The 26,431-nt window shown below is 43.7% G+C and overlaps 1 protein-coding gene across 3 annotated transcripts in view; it reads right to left on the bottom strand.

The window, feature by feature from the left end:
• Positions 1–7,351: 7,351 nt before the first annotated feature.
• KDM5B (lysine demethylase 5B) overlaps positions 7,352–26,431 on the bottom strand; it is a 220,018-nt gene continuing 200,938 nt past the window's right edge. For all 3 annotated transcript variants that reach the window (XM_063954821.1, XM_063954823.1, XM_063954822.1), the window contains 8 exons: positions 19,011–19,149; positions 18,758–18,937; positions 18,420–18,581; positions 17,795–18,277; positions 17,364–17,475; positions 16,725–16,927; positions 16,330–16,596; positions 7,352–8,305 (listed from right to left, as the gene is read on the bottom strand). In XM_063954821.1, coding sequence (XP_063810891.1) covers positions 8,171–8,305; positions 16,330–16,596; positions 16,725–16,927; positions 17,364–17,475; positions 17,795–18,277; positions 18,420–18,581; positions 18,758–18,937; positions 19,011–19,149 — 1,681 coding nt within the window. In that variant the 3' untranslated portion in view covers positions 7,352–8,170. The remainder of the gene's footprint in view (positions 8,306–16,329; positions 16,597–16,724; positions 16,928–17,363; positions 17,476–17,794; positions 18,278–18,419; positions 18,582–18,757; positions 18,938–19,010; positions 19,150–26,431) is intronic.

Raw genomic sequence — 26,431 nt, 5'->3', positions numbered from 1 at the left:
CCTCCCCTCCCCTCTGGTTGACATGCATTAGGTCGACAGGGTCAAAAAGGTCAACACACATTAGGCACACTTAAAAATAATAATAATCATACTTTACCATCCACATGGACTACAATTAGAAATCGAGGGGACCGCGGCACAGTAATGGGGCTTGTTTCTGGCTGAAAAGTGACAAAACACCCCCAAAAAATCAAAATAAAATGGTGTCTACCATTCTTTTTGTGTCGACCTATTGACCCTGTCAACCTTTTCTACTGTCTACATATTCCATGTCTACCTTTTGACTGTGTCGAGCTAATGCATGTCAAGCATTAGTGGTGGACCTATTGACTGTAGACCTTTTTAATGCAGATCTAGTAATCCACACCCATTTGGGGCTGCGATAGCCTAACTCCTAAGGGCACTTAAACACTGTATTCTGGGGGGGTTGCACATATGAGGAGCTATTGTTTAAAACGGGTTGTGTTCTGGATGCCGGCGGTCAGCATGCCGACACTGGTATCCAGGCTGCCAGAATGCTGGAGGGGGGGTGAGCGCAATGAAGCCTTGCGGGATCATTGCATTTGCCACGCTGCTGACTCGCTGCGCTCGCCACAGGTTCTATTCCCATTCTACGGATGTCGTGGATACCCACGAGTCGGAATAGTCCTCGGCCCCCTGCCAGTATTCTGGCAGCCGGGATTCCAGTGTATGTATGCTGACCACCGGGGTGACTACATCCTGCTTAAAACTATAGCTATTTTTAAGTGTCAGCTCCTAAGGTCCCATCCAGCAACCCATGGTAGACGTGTCCCCCAGAGTGGATGAAGGAGAAATGGTGTGTTTTTTCTATATCCCAACCCTCCTATTAATTAGAGGCAGCAGGAACGGTTACTTTATGAACGTCTAAGAAACACTCGATGAGGTATATGTCTAAATAAGCTCTTTCAGTTTCACTTTGCATTTTTTTGTTTATGAGGGGCAGATTTATTAAGCTCGGTTAAGTGATAAACTGGAAGGTGATAAAGGACCAGCCAGTCAGCTCCTAACTGTCATTTCTCTATCGTCCTAGTGGATGCTGGGGTTCCTGAAAGGACCATGGGGAATAGCGGCTCCGCAGGAGACAGGGCACAAAAAGTAAAGCTTTAGGATCAGGTGGTGTGCACTGGCTCCTCCCCCTATGACCCTCCTCCAAGCCAGTTAGATTTTGTGCCCGGCCGAGAAGGGTGCAATCTAGGTGGCTCTCCTAAAGAGCTGCTTAGGAAAGTTTAGCTTAGGTTTTTTATTTTACAGTGAGTCCTGCTGGCAACAGGATCACTGCAACGAGGGACTTAGGGGAGAAGAAGTGAACTCACCTGCGTGCAGGATGGATTGGCTTCTTGGCTACTGGACATCAGCTCCAGAGGGACGATCACAGGTACAGCCTGGATGGTCACCGGAGCCTTGCCGCCGGCCCCCTTGCAGATGCTGAAGTAAGAAGAGGTCCAGAATCGGCGGCAGAAGACTCCTCAGTCTTCTAAAGGTAGCGCACAGCACTGCAGCTGTGCGCCATTTTCCTCTCAGCACACTTCACACGGCAGTCACTGAGGGTGCAGGGCGCTGGGAGGGGGGCGCCCTGGGAGGCAAATGAATACCTATTTTGGCTAAAAATACCTCACATATAGCCTCCGGAGGCTATATGGAGATATTTAACCCCTGCCAGAATCCGTTAAGAGCGGGAGACGAGGCCGCCGAAAAAGGGGCGGGGCCTATCTCCTCAGCACACAGCGCCATTTTCCCTCACAGAAAGGCTGGAGGGAAGGCTCCCAGGCTCTCCCCTGCACTGCACTACAGAAACAGGGTTAAAACAGAGAGGGGGGGCACTAATTTGGCGATATGCTTATATATATATTAAGATGCTATAAGGGAAAACACTTATATAAGGTTGTCCCTATATAATTATAGCGTTTTTGGTGTGTGCTGGCAAACTCTCCCTCTGTCTCTCCAAAGGGCTAGTGGGTCCTGTCCTCTATCAGAGCATTCCCTGTGTGTGTGCTGTGTGTCGGTACGTGTGTGTCGACAGGTAGGAGGACGATGTTGGTGAGGAGGCGGAGCAATTGCCTGTAATGGTGATGTCACTCTCTAGGGAGTCGACACCGGAATGGATGGCTTATTTAGGAAATTACGTGATAATGTCAACACGCTGCAAGGTCGGTTGACGACATGAGACGGCCGACAAACAATTAGTACGGTCCAGACGTCTCAAAAACACCGTCAAGGGTTTTAAACGCCCGTTTACTTTAGTCGGTCGACACAGACACAGACACGGACACTGAATCCAGTGTCGACGGTGAATAAACAAACGTATTCCTTATTAGGGCCACACGTTAAAGGCAATGAAGGAGGTGTTACGTATTTCTGATACTACAAGTACCACAAAAGAGGGTATTATGTGGGATGTGAAAAAACTACCATAGTTTTTCCTGAATCAGATAAATTAAATAAAGTGTGTGATGATGCGTGGGTTCCCCCCGATAGAAAATTATGGGCGGTATACCCTTTCCCGCCAGAAGTTAGGGCGCGTTGGGAAACACCCCTTAAGGTGGATAAGGCGCTCACACGCTTATCAAAACAAGTGGCGGTACCGTCTATAGATAGGGCCGTCCTCAAGGACCAGCTGACAAGGCTGGAAAATATAATAAAAAGTATATACACACATACTGGTGTTATACTGCGGCCAGCGATCGCCTCAGCCTGGATGTGCAGAGCTAGGGTGGCTTGGTCGGATTCCCTGACTAAAAATATTGATACCCTTGACAGGGACAGTATTTTATTGACTATAGAGCATTTCTATATATGCGAGATGCACAGAGGGATATTTGCACTCTGGCATCATGAATAAACGCGATGTCCATAACTGCCAGAAGATGTTATGGACACGACAGTGGTCAGGTGATGCAGATTCCAAACGGCACAGTATGGCCGTATAAAGGAAGAGGACTTGTTTGGGGTCGGTCCTTCGGACCTGGTGGTCACGGCAACTGCTGGAAAATCCACCGTTTTTTACCCTAAGTCACATCTCTGCAGAAAAAGACACCGTCTTTTCAGCCTCAGTCCTCTCGTCCCTATAAGATCATATCTGCCCAGGGATAGAGGAAAGGGAAGAAGACTGCAGCAGGCAGCCTATTCCCAGGAACAGAAGCGTTTCACCGCGTCTGACAAGTTCTCAGCATGGCGCTGAGACCGTACAGGACCCCTGGATCCTACAAGTAGTATCCCGGGGGTACAGATGGGAATGTCGAGACGTTTCCCCTTCGCAGGCTCCTGAAGTCTGCTTTACCAAGTCTCCCTCCGACAAGGAGGTAGTATGGGAAAAAATTCACAAGCTGTATTCCCAGCAGGTGACAATTAAATTACCCCTCCTACTACAGAAAAGGGGTATTATTCCACACTATATTGTGGTACTGAAGCCAGAAGGCTAGGTGAGACTTATTCTAAAAATTTTTTTTGAACACTTACAAAGGTTCAAATTAAGATGAAGTCACTCAGAGCAGTGATAACGAACCAGGAAGAAGGGGACTATATAGTGTCCCGGGACATCAGGGATGCTTACCTCTATGTCCCAAATTTGCCCTTCTCACTAAGGGTACCTCAGGTTCGTGGTGCAGAACTGTCACTATCAGTTTCAGACGCTGCCGTTTGGATTGTCCACGGCACCCCGGGGTCTTTACCAAGGTAATGGCCGAATTGATGATTCTTCTTCGAAGAAAAGGCGTCTAAATTATCCCTTACTTGGACGATCTCCTGATAGGGGCATAGTCCAGGGAACAGTTGGAGGTCGGAGTAGCACTATCTCGGATACTGCTACAATCAGCACGGGTGGATTCTAAATATTCCAAAATCGCAGCTGATCCCGACGACACGTCTGCTGTGCCTAGGGATGATTCTGGACACAGTCCAGAAAAAGGTGTTTCTCCCGGAAGAGAAAGCCAGGGAGTTATCCGAGCAAGTCAGGAACCTCCTAAAAACAGTGCATCATTGCACAAGGGTCCTGGTAAAAATGGTGGCTTCCTACGAAGCAATTCCATTCGGCAGATTTCACGTAAGAACTTTTCAGTGGGATCTGCTGGACAAATGGTCCGGATCGCATCTTCAGATGCATCAGCGGATAACCCAATATCCAAGGACAAGGGTGTCTCTCCTGTGGTGGTTATAGAGTGCTCATCTTCTAGAGGGCCGCAGATTCGGCATTCAGGATTGGATGCTGGTAACCACGGAGCCCAGCCTGAGAGGCTGGGGAGCAGTCACACAAGGGAAAAATTTCCAGGGAGTGTGATCAAGTATGGAGACTTTTCTCCACATAAATATACTGGAGCTAAGGGTAAATTTATAATGCTCTAAGCTTAGCAAGACCTCTGCTTCAAGGTCAGCCGGTATTGATCCAGTGGGAAAAACATCACGGCAGTCGCCCACGTAAACAGACAGGGCGACACAAGAAGCAGGAGGGCAATGGCAGAAACTGCAAGGACTTTTCGCTGGGCGGAAAATCATGTGATAACACTGTCAGCAGTTTTTCATCCCGGGAATGGAAACTGGGAAGCAGACTTCCTCAGCACGACCTCCACCCGGGAGAGTGGAAACTTCATTGAGAAGTTTTTTCCACATGATTGTAAACCGTTGGAAAATACCAAAGGTGGACATGATGGCGTCCCGTCTGAACAAAAAAAAAAAAAAACGGGACAGGTATTGCGCCAGGTCAAGAGACCCTCAGGCAATAGATGTGGACGTTCTGGTAACACCGTGGGTGTACCAGTCGGTGTATGTGTTCCCTCCTCTGCTTCTCATACCTAAGGTGCTGAGAATTATAAGACGTAGAGGAGTAAGAACTATACTCATGGCTCCGGATTGGCCAAGGAGGACTTGGTACCCGGAACTTCAAGAGATGCTTACAGAGGTCTTATGGCCTCTGCCGCTAAGAAGGGACTTGCTTCAGCAAGTACCATGTCTGTTCCAAGACTTACCGCAGCTGCGTTTGTCGGCATGGAGATGGAAAGCCGGATCCTAAGGGAAAAAAGGCATTCCGGAAGAGGTCATTCCTACCCTGGTCAAAGCCAGAAAGGAGGTGACCGCACAACATTATCACCACGTGTGGCGAAAATATGTTGCGTGGTGTGAGGCCAGGAAGGCCCCACAAAGAAATTTCAACTCGGTCGTTTCCTGCATTTCCTGCAAACAGGAGTGTCTATGGGCCTCAAATTGGGGTCCATTAAGGTTCAAATTCGGCCCTGTAAATTTTCTTCCAGAAAGAATTGGCTTCAGTTCCTGAAGTCCAGAAGTTTGTCAAGGGAGTATTGCATATACAAACCCCTTTTTTTTTGTGCCTCCAGTGGCACTGTGGGATCTCAACGTAGTTCTGGGATTTCTCAAATCACATTGGTTTAAAACCAGTCAAATATGTGGATTTGCAGCATCTCACATAAAAAGTGACCATGCTCTTGGCCCTGGCCTGGACCAGGCGAGTGTCAAATTGGTGGTTTTTTCTCAAAAAAGCCCATATCTGTTTGTCCATTCGGACAGGGCAGAGCTGCGGACTCGTCCCCAGTTCTCTCCCTAAGGTGGTTTCAGCGTTTTCACCTGAACCAACCTATTGTGGTGCCTGCGGCTACTAGGGACTTGGAGGACTCCAAGTTGCTAGACGTTGTCAGGGCCCTGAAAATATATGTTTCCAGGACGGCTGGAGTCAGAAAATCTGACTCGCTGTTTATCCTGTATGCACCCAACAAGTTGGGTGCTCCTGCTACTAAGCAGACTATTGATCGTTGGATTTGTAGTACAATTCAGCTTGCACATTCTGTGGCAGGCCTGCCACAGCCAAAAATCTTTAAATGCCCACTCCACAAGGAAGGTGGGCTCATCTTGGGCGGCTGCCCGAGAGGTCTCGGCATTACAACTCTGCCGAGCAGCTACGTGGTCAGGGGAGAACACGTTTGTAAAATTCTACAAATTTGATATCCTGGCAAAAGAGGACCTGGAGTTCTCTCATTCGGTGCTGCAGAGTCATCCGCACTCTCCCGCCCGTTTGGGAGCTTTGGTATAATCCCCATGGTCCTTTCAGGAACCCCAGCATCCACTAGGACGATAGAGAAAATAAGAATTTACTTACCGATAATTCTATTTCTCGGAGTCCGTAGTGGATGCTGGGCGCCCATCCCAAGTGCGGATTATCTGCAATACTTGTACATAGTTACAAAAATCGGGTTATTATTGTTGTGAGCCATCTTTTCAGAGGCTCCGCTGTTATCATACTGTTAACTGGGTTTAGATCACAAGTTGTACGGTGTGATTGGTGTGGCTGGTATGAGTCTTACCCGGGATTCAAAATTCCTCCCTTATTGTGTACGCTCGTCCGGGCACAGTACCTAACTGGCTTGGAGGAGGGTCATAGGGGGAGGAGCCAGTGCACACCACCTGATCCTAAAGCTTTACTTTTTGTGCCCTGTCTCCTGCGGAGCCGCTATTCCCCATGGTCCTTTCAGGAACCCCAGCATCCACTACGGACTCCGAGAAATAGAATTATCGGTAAGTAAATTCTTATTTTTTCAAATACAGCCTGTGACATGGTAGTTAGGATCTGATTAGCTGGTACTTTATCACCTTCCACTTTATCACTTCACAGAGCTTAATAAATCTGCCCCTCAGTCTGTAGTTTGTTAAATCTGTAGAAGTCATGGCAGCCACAGTCCCATTCATTAACAGTAGGTTTCCGATCACAGGACAGCAGTTGTCTGAATGGTATTTGGGTGGCTTCTACTATGCACTACAGCCCTCATAGTGTTTGCTATGAGGATTGACAGCCACTACCATGCTACTTTCAAAGCCACTAATCTTCTGGCTTTCACAAATTCCCTTTCTGAATTGCTCATGTGGGCTATCCAGCGCTTGCTCGTTTTATCAAAACAAAAACACACCACCACCACACAGCTTAAAGATGCAATCACCTCTAAATATGCTTAAGGTCAAGCTGTCCATTTTTCTTTAATGTTCTGATTCAAGTGACCAATAATGTATATTTGATTACCATGGCAACCACAGTCACATCACATAACACACTATACAATAAAACACAAAAAAAAACCAGATGTTGAATTGCACCTTTCTACCTGAGTGGAGGTAGCCACTTTGTGTAGTAAGCCAATAATCATGCCTTAAATGTCACATATAATGACATTAGGCCTTTCAGTTCACAATAGAGTTCGCAAAATGGCTTGCTCCCATGGGTGCAACTGACAGATATTTGTAAAGCATGATGCTTGTTTTAGTCAACAAAAATTCTCCAAAAAGTGATGTTGCAAAGTAAGCATATAATATAGATACGGTATATTAAGGGAAATCATTCATTGTAACCAAGGATTTTATTCCACAATATAAACTGCAATATTTCATACAAGCTACAAGAAAAGCCAAAAACAAACAAGAAATAATTAAACAGGGTTTTAAGGGAAGCTGACATACAGCTCAGATTGCTATATCTAACACGCTGGCTGCCCTAAACACCTACTCACCCAACATATCTGTACAAAGACGCTCATTTTGAAAGGGCATTAAATTCAGAGCAAAAGGTTCAGTATCTCTTGGAATTTATAGAAAGAAAAAAAAAGTTATTGCTCAGGAAATGTATCCTAATGTAAAACACAGAACATGGATGCTCATTAATGGAACCGAAAACTCAAGTGTCAGTACTTTACCCCAAGTTAAACAATTGTCATACTCCCTTTTGCGTACTATGGGTCCTTAAAATGTGGTACGGTGTTTTGTTTGTTTGTTTGTTTTTTTTGGGGGGGGGGGGGGGGGGAGGGAGGGAGGGAGAAAAAAAAGAAAAAGAAGAAGCTTCTCTTCAAACAGCAAACAATCTATAACAAATTAATTTTGCCGGAGAACCAGCATATCTGTAACTTGTAACAGCTGCAGAGTTAAGGAAAATATACAAAACAATTTATCTTTCAGTGAAATCTGAGTTCTGTGGAAGGAGCATTGGGTTTTAAGGGTCTGAGAAGCACCATCTGGAGCCGGATTTGAAAAGGAAACCAGGCATGTGTCTAAAGGAAAGAGAAAGAATCCTAAAGCTCCTGCGAATATTGTTTTTTTTTATCCATCCCACCCAGAGCTTGGGAAGAGGAGTGCAGTCTTGAATCTCTGAGGGGAAAACGTGCTCTTAATTGCGTGCAGCAATTGCCTCATTGCAGTGAGTGCACACATAATCCTCCTTCTCAGCAGTTTCAGCAGAAAGGCCAACGCAGACCTGGTGAAACCAACGATTACAGCTTCCATCACACTGCACCCAGTCCACCTACAACAGAAAATGCAAACCCTGTTAATTCTGAATTTACCTCCTCAAGAAACAGTATCACAGAATGTGTAGACGTTCAGGTACTTTAAGAAATGATCAATGAAAGTTCCTTCCCCACTATATGCCCTAGCACAGGGATCATCAGTTAGCCATACATGTCTCAGAGAGCTTACTAGTGATGCTACCTAACGCACCGTTGTATTCCAAATTTCTTTATAATGGTGACTATTACTTATATATGACTAGATATTGTAAATACAAAATAAGCTGTGTGTGGCCACCAAATGTTTAAAGGTTCACTTATTACTACTTTTTTTTTTCTTTTTTAATCAAAAATTTCATAATTTGTTGCGAGTTTGGTGCTAGAGTGAATTTATGGAACCAAGGTTTGCAGCTGAAAAGGGTTTGGTAATTACTGTTTTAACAGATAAGTGGATACATTTACTATGTGGCATGTTAGAACCCAAAATTAAAGATGGCAATATTAAAAACAAACAGATGTGTGTTGCATTTATTATAGCCATTTCACAATTGCAGGGTCAAACTCACAGAATGGTATGCAGAACCTGCTGATCAGTAAATCTAAACCAAGTCATTGATGACAGTGAGAGCTGTGCATTATTCAGGTCACAAAGGAGCTGGTACCCCTGATGTCCATCCCGCTCTCAGTTTAATGAGTTATTGGGTGAGGTGTGAACTAAACTTAATAAAAAGTTTGGTTCACAGTATCTGCTTAAACACAATAGGACTACTTTTTTCATGTGGAATACCCAAGGTCAGGTTGGGGGAAAAAACAACACACGAACCTATAAACTAATTGGGATCAGGAGTTAAGCTGGGTACACACTATCAGATGTGTGCTGATCTGATTAACACTCTGATCCGATAAAGATTGTCGAAAAGGCGAGCACCAATATACACAGACCAATTTCTTGCTCAGAGGGTACTTTCTTTAAATCTCTTCAATGGCAGGTCGGGAATGAAATAGCGTGTGCAGCACACCAGATCGCAACCTCCCGATCTGACAATTGTAGAAGTGTTTAAAGCCATTTATCAGCTAAAGCTCCTGCATACACTATCCAATTATCAGTCTGCGCAGCAAATTATCGGCTGATCGCACAGATGATTGGATAGTGTATACCCAGTTTTCACTAACCTGGAGTAAAAACAATTAGACAAGGTTGAAGGTGATGATTAAAGATGCTCTGCTCTATAAATACCACTCACAAATGTCAAGTTTATTATTCACAGGAAGAACTTCCTGATGTGAATCGTGCCTTTGAAAAATGAACAGTCATGAGATCGGAGATAAATTAAGGTTAAGAATTGTTTAAGCAAGAAAATTTTACAAAAAGCATCTCTAAAAAGCCATGATGTTCAGTAGCCCAGTATCCAGATGATAAATTGGTTTACAATCAATAGGTCGACATGCATTAGGTACACAGGCTCAAAACATCGGCACAAAAATAGTCGAACCATGTTTTTTGGGTTTTTGACATGTTTTCTTAAATATTTGCTTGATTTACTATTCACATGGACATCTATTAGAAACCTTAGTAACCTTGCCTGAAGCGTGAAGTACTAAAATATCCTAGATTTGGCCCCCCCCAAAAAAACACGTGTTCTGATTATTGTCATGACAACCTTTTAACTCTGTTGACCCGATCACCTGTCAACAATTTGGTGTCAACCTAAATCATAAACATTGTTGATCTATTATACCGCTGCAGTCCCCGGTAAAACGAAGTGTCTATAAATGGAGAAATGTCAGCACTGCTGCCACTATGCCTAGGAGTGGCCATTCTGGAAATAGGACTGCAAGTGCAGAATGCTCAAAGAGGTTAGGAATAATCTTAGAATGCCAGCTAAAGACTTAGGCTGAGTATACAGAGATAAAATGTCTGACAGCCCAACAGACATTTTATCTGACAAGCTATAAACAGATATTTCATATTGTATGATATGTTTCCTTCCTTGTGAAGGAACACTGATATCCATCCCTGTGAAGGAACAGGGGAAAAGCCAGGAATTGCATACACTGCTAGATACAGCCAACCAATTCCTGGATCTATCAGACATATGCTGGACGAAGCGGCATTACTGCTTGGTTGTGGAAATGCACTATTCAATAATCTGCCAGACCAGTTGATCACGCCAGTAATTGGACACTATGCCAAACATTACAGAAACCTCTGCAACTTGCAAACATCTGTCCACGAGTCTACATTACTAAGAATGGTGTTCATGGAAGCACACCATGTAAGAAACCACAGATGCCCCCAAAAAATAAAAAACACACATTGCTGCACATCTGCAGTTCGCTAGAGAGTATCTGGATGTTCCACAGCACTACTGACATAACGATCTGAGCTATGCAGCAACCGACACTGAACAAAAGTTGAGTGATGCAAAATAACAATGTCCCAAAACACAAGTCAACAACTGAATTAATTCAACAGAAGACTATTTGCAGCTCCACCCGAATAGTGCGATTTTGTGGCATGTGCTGAAAAAAGTGGCTCACCATACATCAACAGTTCTTAAAGAGGAATGGTCCTAAATTCCTACTGTCCGATCCCCAGCTACAGGAAAGGTTTGGTTTTAGGTTACAGCTGCCAAAAGGAGGGTCAACCAGTGATTAAATCTAAGGGTTCACATACTTTCTCCACCTTCCACTGTGGGGATGCAGTTAGCAAGTCGCCAGTGACCATTTAGACAGGAGAATCCCATTTAGCTGGGATCCCAGCATGCTTGAAATGCTACTTAAAGCAAGTTAAATGTGTGGGCATTTTAATTTTAAACATGCTGCACAGTAAATGGCCAATGAGGAATTTGCAGTCACTCTACATGAAGTATAACATCTTATAGCAATATAAGGGCGAGATTCAAATGTCCCCCCACCCCACACACCCATTCGCGCCTGCTAGCAGCTATTCAAATGTTTCTGCCAACAGGCACGATATCATTTCAGCGCGCTACGCCCGTGGGTGGAGAGCTGAAATGCGCAAAGAGTGCCCCATTTGGGGCACCAAACGGGACTTTTCGTGGCGCGCCCAATAGTTTAGTAGGGTTTAGCGGCTTTACGCGCCCAAACCCAACTGCTATGGGTGAGATTTGTGCAATAACGGGGAACAATTAAATATCGCCCCGCGATTTCCTGTCACTTTAGACGGGAGATCAGGTGTGATATATAAATTGAATATCGCCCTATGAGTCAGTCAGTAATAGGCAATTACTGTCTGTAGGAGGGATCCATATATCGCAGGGGAGACTTATAGGCCCTACACACTGGCCGATTTTCTGAAAGATATGAACGAGAACTCGTTCATATCTTTCAGTGTGGAGACTCCAGCGATGAACGATGCGCGGCCCCGCGCTCGTTCATCGCTGGTCTCCCGTCGGCTGTGCATGCAGGCCAATATGGACAATCTCGTCCATATTTGCCTGCACTTCAATGCAGCCGCGTGACGGGGGGAGTGAAGAAACTTCACTCCCCCCATCACTGCCCCCCGCCGCCGGGTCGCTTGTCGGCCGTTTCGGCCGTCGGGCACCTCGGCGGCGCATTGTCAAATGTGTAGGGCCCCTTAGTAAGTCAACTCTGGTTGCTTAGGAAGAGTTATCCCCATTATACAAATCTGGTCACACCCCTCCAAGACTATTTGTAGCATAAGTCTTCCTGTAAACAAGATAAAGCAATAAGTCTTGACAAAAGCTACTCAATCTATACATTCCATTGATCTCAGGGATCTTAATTCAAGAAGTACAAAACTGTGAAAACGACTTTCTTGTTCACTCTACATCCTGGAGAAAAGAAGTCAAGAAGTGATAACATCTCAGTTAGACCATAAATGCGACCCCCTACTGTTCAAGAGATCCAAAATTATTTGTAATAGACGCCATATTGGGTCTTGGAACGTTTAGCTGTTTTATCTATTCCCTACAGTAGCATAGGTTTCTAGGAGGAAAAAAAAAGGAAAATGCAGAGCACTTCCACTGTCCCCCAATAGATGCTTGAGAAAACAGGATTTTTGTACTTATGTTGAGTCTTTTTCTCAAAGGACTAAGAAACACTGGACACCAACCCATTTGTACTCTGGCACATTTCTTTGCTCAAATTTGAGTTTTTTGGTTGGCAGACAATGTCCACTTCTTGTTCTCCTTCTCCCAATCATTCTCACCTTTGACCTGCACTGAGGAGTTATTTTCCTAACTGATGTTATCCCACCTAGGGAATATAGAGGTGACTGCACCAAGAAGTGCCCGAAGGATTCAGTATGGGATCCCGGCGGTCAGGAGACTGACGCCGGAATCCTGACAGCCAGAATCCCGGCAACAAGCACTGCGAGTCCCCTTGCAGGCTCGCTGATCTTGTCGCTATTTGGGACCGGTTGCGAGCTTCGCCACACTATTTTTTCCCCTTGGGTGGTGGCGTGGACCACCACACAAGGGGGAATACCGGACTTCCGTCAGGATTCCGGCCGGCGGCATTTACACGCCGGGATCCAGACAGACTGTATATTGACCGCATCTCAAGCCCGAACTCCTGTAAGTATACACTATGGTTTCAGTGACCCTCAGTGGACTTTGAGAAAAGGATTTATCTCAAGCACAAAAATTTAATTTTTACGTACAATAGTTCAGCCTCATCCTGCAACGCTGTATATAATACTTTATACATTAATAGCTGGTACCATTAAAGAATTTGAGATCCTTAAATAAATATGAGCCAGACAGCTTAGTAAAAAGCAGCATTGTGTAATATTTAAAGACTTGGGGTTATATTTACTAATATACCACCAAGTCATCGTCAAAGCCACTGATCATCAGCGGCTTTGACGTCGGTGGCAAACGCAGGATTTGCATCGGGGGGTTTCCAGAACTGGGTGGAGCCAAGCATGGTGGTGGGGACTGAGGTGACCCAGTATATGATGGGTCTGTAAAACTTGTCTGTCTGTGTGTGTGTGTGTGTGTGTGTGTGTGTGTGTGTGTGTGTGTGTGTGTGTGTGTGTGTGTGTATATATATATATATAAATATATATATATATATATATATACACACACATACCTACACAATATATATACATACCTACACATATATATATATATATATATACACACACACACACACATATATATATATATATATATATACACATATACACTCACATACACATAATTTCATATATATATATATATATATATATATATATATATATATATATATACACATATACACTCACATACACATAATTTCATATATATATATATATATATATACATACACATACATACATAGCATATTAAACATGCATATATATATATATATATATATATATATATATATATACATACACACACACACATGTATATATATCATATGTGTGTGTGTGTGTGTTTATATGTACGTATAAACATGTGTATATATGTATGCACATGGATATATATGTACTATAATTAAAATAAAGTAAACTTTTATTAAGCATTTATAAGTACCACCAGGAAGACAGCAGGCATAATAATAATCATGCAGAAAAAACTAAAAAAAAAAAAAAAAAAAAAATTATTTTTTTTTTTTTTTTTTAGTGAGGGGGTGCTCGGAAACCCCCCCTGCGGGCGCCACTGGACCTATATGTTTTCAAAACGGCCACAGGAATCAAAGCTTAAGCCCAATTTAGCAGTGGTTTGTGCAGCCTTTTTACAACTATCGGTCAATCAGCCATTGATCGCGAATGTGACCAATTGCCCCTTAATAAATAGTGAGGGCTAAACCAAAGTCTTATTTCAGTACAGCTCAAAATTCTGATACACTTAGCACTCTAATAAGATACTAAGGGGTATAATGCAATTGCGGTCGAATTCCCGAAATGTCGAAAAACGGGACATTTTCGCCCAAAAAAAAATTTCAACAATGCAATACAGTACTTTTTGTCAAAAAAACGTCCATTCCAAATTCGACTTTTTGAAATTCGACATTTGTCAAATTCGACATTTCTGCAATGGTACAAATGTGGCATTTCGACAAAAGTATATTCAATTGAAGATTGTAAATTCGACAACAGTGCTTTTAGACAGTAAATTCGTCATTTTCAATCCGCCACACTTTGCGGGGGGTCTCTGCATTCGGGGAAAGGGGTCCCATGTGTAAACATGGGACCCCTTTCAGTCCGTCTGGTTCGGGTAAATGCGTTTTTTTGTTTTGCCAAGTACGTGGATTACAATAAAAGAACTGGACACTGGATCAGGTGAGTAGATTTTTATTTTCAGGTACCCCGGACGTCGACATTGGAGACGTGGCCAGAGTCGGCGTGTCAACATAGGTAAGTATGTGTGTCGGCATGTATGTAACAAAGTTATAATTTCACGGTGTCTGTGTCCTGTTTTTATGTGGGTATTTTCTTTGCAGTAGAACTACAGGTACCAGTGGGCCCGTTCCACCCCCCCCCCAGCATGCTGGTACTTGTGGTTTTCCAAGTACCGGCTTGCGGGGGAGGCTTGCTGGGACTTGTAGTTCTTCTGTAAAAACCAATATTCTTACATTTTCAACAAGGCTATCAGCCCCCCATCCGCAGCCCTTGGATGGGGGGGACAGCCTCGGGCTTCACCCCTGGCCCTTGGGTGGCTGGGGGGGACCCCTTGATTGAAGGGGTCCCCACTCCTCCAGGGTACCCCGGCCAGGGGTGACTAGTTGGGTATTTAATGCCACGGCCGCAGGGCGCTGTATAAAAGTGAGCCCCGGCTGTGGCATTATCTGTCCAGCTAGTGGAGCCCGGTGCTGGTACAAAAAATACGGGGGACCCCTACTCTTTGTCCCCCGTATTTTTTGCACCAGGACCAGGCGCAGAGCCCGGTGCTGGTTGTTAAAAAACGGGGGATCCCCTGTAATTTTTCCCCCCGTATTTTGGCAACCAGGACCGGCTCAAAGAGCCAGAGGCTGGTTATGCTTAGGAGGGGGGACCCCACGCAATTTTTTTCGGGTTTTTTACAGTTTTTTAAAAATCTAATCAAAATCCGTCAAATCGGCCATTTTTCGACAGCGGGACTGTCTAATTCGTTTTTTATTTAATATGTCGAATTACGGCATCCACCTGCCGGAATTCGATGGTCGAATTGTGTCGAATTTATAAACGGGCGAAAAAGTGCCGCAATTCGCCCGGAATTGCATATACCCCTAAGACCTTCAGATGCTATTTACTACATTAAGCAGATAATGTTATCCTGTGTCCTCGTGAAAGATGAATACTGTGGGCCTGATTCAGAGGTCGACAAAATTCCTGTTGCGACTGCAAAATATGCTGATACCAACTCTCTAATCCGCCACTTGCACACAATGACGCACCAATGGGTGCTAGTGCTGCTCAGAACATCCAGCACAACTAAGCCACGGGGGCCACCTGAACTGCATATAAAGATGCAGTCGCTGGCTGCAACACACCCACAAAACGCTCATGACAAGCCTACGTTTAACAAACCTACCCCCCTCCACTACTGACTGATAACAGTTCTCAGCCTGAAAGTGGCTTAAAAAAGGTATGAGCTGTATGGTTTTAAAACCTGCCCAACCCACCTGTCCATCTTTGGTCTGACTTCAGCCTGTGTATGGAGATCAGCCTTATACACTGCCTTAATCCCTGTCAGCTTCAGTTGCACTATCGTGCAGGGAGTAAATACATATTAAAAAAAAAAAATTATCTTTAAAAAAAAAACCTTCATGTGTTTTACTGTTGGCTTATTAAAAAAGTTCCTATTAAATAATGCAGTTGAGAAAAACATCTTGTGAAAGTTGTAACCATCTCCTTTACAAACAAATCTGTACTATGAGTTTAGATTTTCTTTAACAAAGAAATTTAACCTTTTACAACATAAAAACAATTCACATTTAAACTAAATTATGCCCTGACATGACAAACTGCTCTGTTCAAAAACCAAATGCCACATTTGAATGTCCACTAAATAATTTTCACAATCATCTCTCTCCTAAAAAAATCAAACCCCAAATGTCACATCTTATGCCCCCGTTCCCTCACCTCATCGCCTTCAGGTTCCAAGCATTGCTCTGCTGGACAAACTGCATAGTCATCTTCAGATTCAGATGTGAAAGAACCCTGGGAGTCACTATCTCTTGTCTCTAGGTTTTTCTCTCTGCCACATAGGTCTTTGGACTGTACGGTTTTCACTCTTTTTTTACGTGGAGTGGCCATCTTCTTCATTCTGCCATCAGTACCCTCGTGACGCCGCTTTAATTTCTTTTCTGTGCTGTCTGTTCGATCTTTCTTCACTAAACAGGTTACAGCCTTGAAAGAAAATGGATTTTATTTCTACCACAATACTACCTTGGGCATCTCCCTAGAGCTCTCCATAAAAAGGATATGTTACTAAGCAATATTCCTTTATATTTCTTATTATACATATTTTTTTTTACCTCAGAACGTGTTGTGTTCCACTCTGTTCCCTGTTGCTTACAGAGTGTTCTCTCTCTGCCAACACCTGTAGGAGTTAAGCTGCGCTCAGTGGTTGGTGTGTTTGGCTGAGTTAAAAGAGCCTGATATAGTTCCTGTACCTCAGGAAGTGAAACTTGCAGAAGTTGAGCTTCCATAAGTAATTCGTCCAGCTCCGCACTCAGGCCTAACAGATAAAAATGGAGAGAAGAAGGGAAGGACGTTAACGCACTTTATTAGGTCTCTAAACTGACATTTATGGTGCAAGCATAAAATAAAAGGTGAAATAATAGTTCAGGGTGGTACTAATGCCTTACAACTTGTAGTTCATACATACTAGATATTCTTTTTTTATTTTTAAGTATCTAACTAAACCAAAAAAAAAAAAAAAAAAAAAAAAAACAGTACACAGATCAAAACAGTAACACATAAGGCACATTAGTCCCAAGTTAATTAACTCACTTGACAAACATAGCAATTTAATGGAAGAATTAAAATTGTCAAGGTGTAAAAGCTTAACAAATGTTTCTTCTGTTTTAGAGCAATATTGACTTTAATTTGCTACATCCTCAGAAAAAACATTATGTATAGTATTGGTGTCAACCACATGCCTGCAAACTTACTGTTCAGGGGAATGCAGTTACGCCCAGGAGAAAATGGAGACTGGACATAGATGGTCCTGTTGTCCCACTCATGGGGCAAAGAGAATGATGTGGCCCCAACACTTTGTGATACCTGTAGAACAGTTGAACTTAAGTTAACATGTACAAATGTTTTCTATACATACAATAGTGTGCTCTATGAATACAATCCGCTTACTACAAAACAAGCATCTTAAAAGGCTTCCATTAAACGAGACAAGGTGCAATAAACTGAAGGAAAACAGTGCACCTAAATGACCACATTATAGAAAAAGTGTAAAAGCACTGCATACTATAATATATGGTTCACTTTCTCCAGAGTAGACAGTTGCAATGCCAAAGAATAAAAGTTTTTACAGCCATGCGAAAACCCCAATATTTTCCGCCATCTAAATTTAAATCATGTCTCTTACATTACAAGTTTCTGTCAGCTGCCCAGTTGTTGCTTGCCATCTGTTGTAGAGTTGACTTGAGCTGACTCTCTCCTGGGCAAGTTTTAGGTCTCCAGAAGACAACAGCATGTGCTGTGCCCGATGCTGCCAGCTCACTGTCCTCTCAATAAGATAGCGCAGGGCATCTCCCTCTGGCAGTCGAACACGGAGACGTTGTAGAGATGCCAAAAGAGGGAGGATCTTTTCCAGAGGTGGTTTCTTTGAACGGTGGCACTGTGGACACAGCCAGACTTGGGATCCATGCTTTGGGGCAGCAATACAGCCAGTGTGGAAGCAAGCACGGCACAACTCACACTGAATCATGGGAGCCATGGGTGCCCCCTGACACATACACACTTTCCAGTCACTCTGTTCTTCTCGCGACAAAATTCTGTTCTCATTAGAGATCCGCATAGCATGCAAAGACTCCATTTCACGCAGTCTCGCCTCACCCAAAGTTGCCATCTGTTAGGTCAAGGATTTGATGGGGGAGAAAAGAAACATACTTAGAATCAGAACAAAAAAAAGATCACAATTTTAATGCTGCGGAAATTCTTAATTTACCAACTCCTGTGACTATAAAAAGGTAAATAAAAAGGACACTTACAGCAGTAGCTGTCTCTTTACTTTCAGTCAAGGCTTTCTCAAGCTCAATCAGGCCTTCTGGTTTGGGATATTTCTTCTTTCCACCAACGACTGTCAGATCTTTAACCTTTCTCACTTTTCTTTTCAAGCCAGGAGAGGAAACATCACAGCGAGGGCAGAGAACCTGAAGAAATGTTAGAACAAAAGTGAAGGCGACATCTTTACCGATTCATATCATTAAAGTGCACCCAAACTCAAGAGAAAATTGCTATACTGGAATATATTTAGAGGAGCACTTCATAGATCTGTTTTCTAACTGTAACAGTGGATGACACTGGAAATAAGTTTATTTTCCATTACCTCTAGCAAAGTGTAGGGAGAGTTTGGTGTTAAAAATGTGCTTGTGGCACTTTCAGTCCAGGCGTGGACCTCACCAACAAGAGCCTCAAGTCTTGGTAAAGGACTAAGATGAACAGGAATTGCTCGACCATGATTCACCAGCTCCACCAGGGTATCTAGAACAGGAACACGGAGTCCAGTCTGCAAGAGAATAAGACTTAGTAGCATGCCACAGCGTTATGATCTCCATACTTGGACGAAGAGCGAAACTAACCTGTAAAGTCTCCACCTTCTGTAGCCATTCCTGAGCTTTCTCCACAGCATCTCTCAGAGAATCCACACATGGAAGGTAAGCTGGGACATTCTCCACTTCCTGCAGAGCAGCAACCATGGAGCTAAGATGATGTCGGGGCCTATGTAAAAAATAAGAATTTACTTACCGATAATTCTATTTCTCGTAGTCCGTAGTGGATGCTGGGGACTCCGTCAGGACCATGGGGATTAGCGGCTCCGCAGGAGACAGGGCACAAAAGTAAAAGCTTTAGGATCAGGTGGTGTGCACTGGCTCCTCCCCCTATGACCCTCCTCCAAGCCTCAGTTAGGATACTGTGCCCGGACGAGCGTATACAATAAGGAAAGATTTTGAATCCCGGGTAAGACTCATACCAGCCACACCAATCACACTGTACAACCTGTGATCTGAACCCAGTTAACAGCATGATAACAGCGGAGCCTCTGAAAACATGGCTCACAACAATAATAACCCGATTTTTTGTAACAATAACTATGTACAAGTATTGCAGACAATCAGCACTTGGGATGGGCGCCCAGCATCCACTACGGACTACGAGAAATAGAATTATCGGTAAGTAAATTCTTATTTTCTCTGACGTCCTAAGTGGATGCTGGGGACTCCGTCAGGACCATGGGGATAATACCAAAGCTCCCAAACGGGCGGGAAAGTGCGGATGACTCTGCAGCACCGAATGAGAGAACTCCAGGTCCTCCTCAGTCAGGGTGTGCCCCTGACCAAGTATCAGCTCGGCAAAGTTGTAAAGCCGAGACCCCTCGGGCAGCCGCCCAAGATGAGCCCACCTTCCTTGTGGAATGGGCATTTACATATTTTGGCTGTGGCAGGCCTGCCACAGAATGTGCAAGCTGAATTGTACTACACATCCAACTAGCAATCGTCTGCTTAGAAGCAAGAGCACCCAGTTTGTTGGGTGCATACAGAATAACAGCAAGTCAGTTTTCCTGACTCCAGCCGTCCTGGAAACTATATTTTCAGGGCCCTGACAACATCTAGCAACTTGGAGTCCTCCAAGTCCCTAGTAGCCGCAGGTACCACAATAAGCTGGTTCGGGTGAAACACTGACACCACCTTAGGGAGAAACTGGGGATGAGTCCGCAGCTCTGCCCTGTCCGAATGCACAATCAGATATGGGCTTTTTTTGAGACAAACGTCGCCAATTCTGACACTCGCCTGGCCGAGGCCAGGGCCAACAGCATGGTCACTTTCCCTGTGAGATATTTCAAATCCACAGATTTGAGCGGTTTAAACCAATGTGATTTTAGGAATCCCAGAACTACGTTGAGATCCCACAGTGCCACTGGAGGCACAAAAAGGGGGTTGTATATGCAGTACTCCCTTGACAAACTTCTGGACTTCAGGAACTGAAGCCAATTCTTTCTGGAAGAAAATCGACAGGGCCGAAATTTGAACCTTAATGGACCCCAATTTGAGGCCCATAGACACTCCTGTATGCAGGAAACGACAGAGTTGAATTTTCTTCATGGGGCCTTCCTGGCCTCACACCACGCAACATATTTTCGCCACATGTGGTGATAATGTTGTGCGGTCACCTCCTTCCTGGCTTTGACCAGGGTAGGAATGACCTCTTCCGGAATGCCTTTTTCCCTTAGGATCCGGCGTTCAACCGCCATGCCGTCAAACGCAGCCGCGGTAAGTCTTGGAACAGACATGGTACTTGCTGAAGCAAGTCCCTTCTTAGCGGCAGAGGCCATGAGTCCTCTGTGAGCATCTCTTGAAGTTCCGGGTACCAAGTCCTTCTTGGCCAATCCGGAGCCACGAGTATAGTTCTTACTCCTCTACGTCTTAAAATTCTCAATACCTTGGGTATGAGAAGCAGAGGAGGGAAGACATACACCGACTGGTACACCCACGGTGTTACCAGAACGTCCACAGCTATTGCCTGAGGGTCTTTTGACCTGGCGCAATACTTGTCCAGTTTTTTGTTCAGGCGGGACGCCATCATGTCCACCTTTGGTCTTTTCCAACGGTTCACAATCATGTGGAAGACTTCCCGATGAAGTCCCCACTCTCCCGGGTGGAGGTTGTGCCTGCTGAGGAAGTCTGCTTCCCAGTTGTCCACTCCCGGAATGAACACTGCTGACAGTGCTATCACATGATTTTCCGCCCAGCGAAAAATCCTTGCAGTTTCTGCCATTGCCCTCCTGCTTCTTGTGCCGCCCTGTCTGTTTACGTGGGCGACTGCCGTGATGTTGTCCCACTGGATCAATACCGGCTGACCTTGAAGCAGAGGTCTTGCGAAGCTTAGAGCATTGTAAATTGCCCTTAGCTCCAGTATATTTATGTGGAGAAAAATCTCCAGACTTGATCACACTCCCTGGAAATTTTTTCCCTGTGTGACTGCTCCCCAGCCTCTCAGGCTGGCCTCCGTGGTCACCAGCATCCAATCCTGAATGCCGAATCTGCGGCCCTCTAGAAGATGAGCACTCTGTAACCACCACAGGAGAGACACCCTTGTCCTTGGAGATAGGGTTATCCGCTGATGCATCTGAAAATGCGATCCGGACCATTTGTCCAGCAGATCCCACTGAAAAGTTCTTGCGTGGAATCTGCCGAATGGAATCGCTTCGTAATAAGCCACCATTTTTCCCAGGACTCTTGTGCAATGATGCACTGACACTTTTCCTGGTTTTAGGAGGTTCCTGACTAGCTCGGATAACTCCCTGGCTTTCTCCTCCGGGAGAAACACCTTTTTCTGGACTGTGTCCAGAACCATCCCTAGGAACAGCAGACGTGTCGTCGGAAACGGCTGCGATTTTGGATATTTAGAATCCACCCGTGCTGTCGTAGAACTACTTGAGATAGTGCTACTCCGACTTCCAACTGTTCACTGGACCTTGCCCTTATCAGGAGATCGTCCAAGTAAGGGATAATTAAGACGCCTTTTCTTTGAAGAAGAATCATCATTTCGGCCATTACTTTGGTAAAGACCCGGGGTGCCGTGGGCAATCCAAACGGCAGCGTCTGAAACTGATAGTGACAGTTCCGTACCACGAACCTGAGGTACCCTTGGTGAGAAGGGCAATTTGGGACATGGAGGTAAGCATCCTTGATGTCCAGGGACACCATATAGTCCCCTTCTTCCTGGTTCGCTATCACTGCTCTGAGTGACTCCATCTTGATTTGAACCTTTGTATGTAAGTGTTCAAAGATTTCTCATTTAGAATAGGTCACACCGAGCCGTCTGGCTTCAGTACCACAATATAGTGTGGAATAATACCCCTTTCCTTGTTGTAGGAGGGGTACTTTGATTATCAATAAACAATAGAGATAATAGCGCTTGTTGGTCACAAATGCAAAGGTGTGTCACAGTTAAATCACAATTTATTATAAGATAAAATGGTAAAAGAGCAATGCACATTAGTGGTTGGTACCACTTAAAAACATTTAAATGAATAAGACTGTGTAACTCCCAATGATGTAATATCCTATTGGAAAATTTTGCAAAAAGGACCTGTTCCTATTAGAGTCCCCTTAGTTAGTAGGATATGTGTCCTATTCGTGGATAGAATAGTTACCACCAACGTGTCTCGAGGCAATTAGGCGAAACTGCGTCCGCAAGATGCTGTTCCTCGGCGGGTGGTGAATGATGTTTACCACAATGCGAATAGGATTGTCCTTATATCCAATGGCAATATTCAACGGGGGCTTGGTCCAGGTCCAAAGATTCCAGAAGGTGTGGGAGTAGATAACAGTCAAGCAGGTCTCACCAACGCGTTTCGTTGCATACAAGCAACTTTTTCAAGGTGCTTAAAGTCCTGCTAGGTGGTGATTTATATACCCATACCAATATGGTTGCTCATTAGCATATGTGATTAGTTGTGACCACCTTTTAGCATAAAATGACCAAATAATGACAGACATCGGAGGTGTATTCTATTAAAAACTGAAATTATATAGATTTATACATTTTATAAATCAATATTTGCGGAACTGCAAAAACATTATTTAATAAAAACCAGTCACATGACTATTAGTGAATAAATAAAATATATAGTTATATAAAACCTGGAGTTTGTAGTTAATGATTATTGCAATAAGAATATCAGTGCAGATGATGGAATGTATTCCACGTTTTTTATTTAGCAATAAAACTCTAGACCGTCCCTCTCCGCTCGAAATCTCGCGAGAGGTCAGTAAGTGCATGAAAATGAGGTAATGAAACTATAGCCAATCAGCTATCTGTGCGTGTCGGCGGGAACAGTAACTAAAGTCCGTCGCGTCATCCATGTGCGCATCTAAAGGCTATGTTTAACATGAGTGCCATGGTGATGTGCTGACATCATCAGCATGTTACCGGACGTAATATCGCGAGAGATGGTTGCTGCGTGTTCCCGGAAGTCCCGTGGCTAGTGTATGAATTTACAAGGGGTTGTCATGGCGACGGTGAATTCCGAGCGTCACCAGGAATTTACGAGGGGTTGTCATGGCGACGGTAAATACCGAGCGTCACCAGGACAATCAAGTGTTTATCATCCATTGCTATAGCGACAGAATCAATAAGCGTCGTTGAAACAACTAGATATCAGTACTGGATCATTTCCCTAATATAATGAAGCTTAAGTAAATTAACTAAAAAGTACAGTGACTGGTTAGTATTAAGGCAAACATTGTTGCACATATCAAAGAATGTTATCCACTGCATATAAATTGTCTCACTAAAAAGTCATAATAAAAAACCTAATAAAACAAAGCAAAATACAATGTCGAACAATTATTATGATTGTCACCACTGTGATATTTTACTATTGTACTTCGACAGATTATACTCAACTAATGTGGCAACTATGTATGCCTTGATGGACAGCACATTCATAGATATAACAATATGTAAATTAAAAACTGAAAATAATATACAGTTATATAGAGAAGACGAAAGAAGCTCATTTTTAATGACTAGTCTGTGTATAGCAGAAATTTTCATGAACTTCACATATATATTAATCATTGACTCCAATTGGAGTCAATGATTAATATATATGTGAAGTTCATGAAAATTTCTGCTATACACAGAGACTAGTCATTAAAAATGAGCTTCTTTCGTCTTCTCTATATAACTGTATATTATTTTCAGTTTTTAATTTACATATTGTTATATCTATGAATGTGCTGTCCATCAAGGCATACATAGTTGCCACATTAGTTGAGTATAATCTGTCGAAGTACAATAGTAAAATATCACAGTGGTGACAATCAGAATAATTGTTCGACATTGTATTTTGCTTTGTTTTATTAGGTTTTTTATTATGACTTTTTAGTGAGACAATTTATATGCAGTGGATAACATTCTTTGATATGTGCAACAATGTTTGCCTTAATACTAACCAGTCACTGTACTTTTTAGTTAATTTAATTAAGCTTCATTATATTAGGGAAATGATCCAGTACTGATATCTAGTTGTTTCAACGACGCTTATTGATTCTGTCGCTATAGCAATGGATGATAAACACTTGATTGTCCTGGTGACGCTCGGTATTTACCGTCGCCATGACAACCCCTCGTAAATTCCTGGTGACGCTCGGAATTCACCGTCGCCATGACAACCCCTTGTAAATTCATACACTAGCCACGGGACTTCCGGGAACACGCAGCAACCATCTCTCGCGATATTACGTCCGGTAACATGCTGATGATGTCAGCACATCACCATGGCACTCATGTTAAACATAGCCTTTAGATGCGCACATGGATGACGCGACGGACTTTAGTTACTGTTCCCGCCGACACGCACAGATAGCTGATTGGCTATAGTTTCATTACCTCATTTTCATGCACTTACTGACCTCTCGCGAGATTTCGAGCGGAGAGGGACGGTCTAGAGTTTTATTGCTAAATAAAAAACGTGGAATACATTCCATCATCTGCACTGATATTCTTATTGCAATAATCATTAACTACAAACTCCAGGTTTTATATAACTATATATTTTATTTATTCACTAATAGTCATGTGACTGGTTTTTATTAAATAATGTTTTTGCAGTTCCGCAAATATTGATTTATAAAATGTATAAATCTATATAATTTCAGTTTTTAATAGAATACACCTCCGATGTCTGTCATTATTTGGTCATTTTATGCTAAAAGGTGGTCACAACTAATCACATATGCTAATGAGCAACCATATTGGTATGGGTATATAAATCACCACCTAGCAGGACTTTAAGCACCTTGAAAAAGTTGCTTGTATGCAACGAAACGCGTTGGTGAGACCTGCTTGACTGTTATCTACTCCCACACCTTCTGGAATCTTTGGACCTGGACCAAGCCCCCGTTGAATATTGCCATTGGATATAAGGACAATCCTATTCGCATTGTGGTAAACATCATTCACCACCCGCCGAGGAACAGCATCTTGCGGACGCAGTTTCGCCTAATTGCCTCGAGACACGTTGGTGGTAACTATTCTATCCACGAATAGGACACATATCCTACTAACTAAGGGGACTCTAATAGGAACAGGTCCTTTTTGCAAAATTTTCCAATAGGATATTACATCATTGGGAGTTACACAGTCTTATTCATTTAAATGTTTTTAAGTGGTACCAACCACTAATGTGCATTGCTCTTTTACCATTTTATCTTATAATAAATTGTGATTTAACTGTGACACACCTTTGCATTTGTGACCAACAAGCGCTATTATCTCTATTGTTTATTGTTTGCACTATTAGGGGTCTGACCAACCCCTACTTATATACAGCTGCTGTGGAGAACCTCGCATCAAGCGCCTAGGAGTATAAATACCTTAGGGTATTTCTTTTTCCGTACTTTGATTATCACCTGCTGGGAATACAGCTTGTGAATTGTTTCCAATACTGCCTCCCTGTCGGAGGAAGACGTTGGTAAAGCAGACATCAGGAGCCTGCGAGGGGGAGACGTCTCGAATTTCCAGTCTGTACCCCTGGGATACTACTTGTAGGATCCAGGGGTCCACTTGCGAGTGAGCCCACTACGCGCTGAAACTCTTGAGACGACCCCCCACCGCACTTGAGTCCGCTTGTACGGCCCCAGCGTCATGCTGAGGACTTGGCAGAAGCTGTGGAGGGCTTCTGTTCCTGGGAATGGGCTGCCTGCTGCAGTCTTCTTCCCTTTCCTCTATCCCTGGGCAGATATGACTGGCCTTTTGCCCGCTTGCCCTTATGGGGACGAAAGGACTGAGGCTGAAAAGACGGTGTCTTTTTCTGCTGAGATGTGATTTGGGGTAAAAAAGGTGGATTTTCCAGCTGTTGCCGAGGCCACCAGGTCCGATGGACCGACCCCAAATAACTCCTCCCCTTTATACGGCAATACTTCCATGTGCCGTTTGGAATCTGCATCACCTGACCACGTCTCGAATTCCAGTTTCTACCCCTGAGATACTA

This window comes from Pseudophryne corroboree, chromosome 2 (genome assembly GCF_028390025.1).
Source record: "Pseudophryne corroboree isolate aPseCor3 chromosome 2, aPseCor3.hap2, whole genome shotgun sequence".
Taxonomy (NCBI): domain Eukaryota; kingdom Metazoa; phylum Chordata; class Amphibia; order Anura; family Myobatrachidae; genus Pseudophryne; species Pseudophryne corroboree.
Note: the sequence above shows the minus strand (reverse complement) of the source record. Positions and strands in the feature narration are given on the sequence as shown.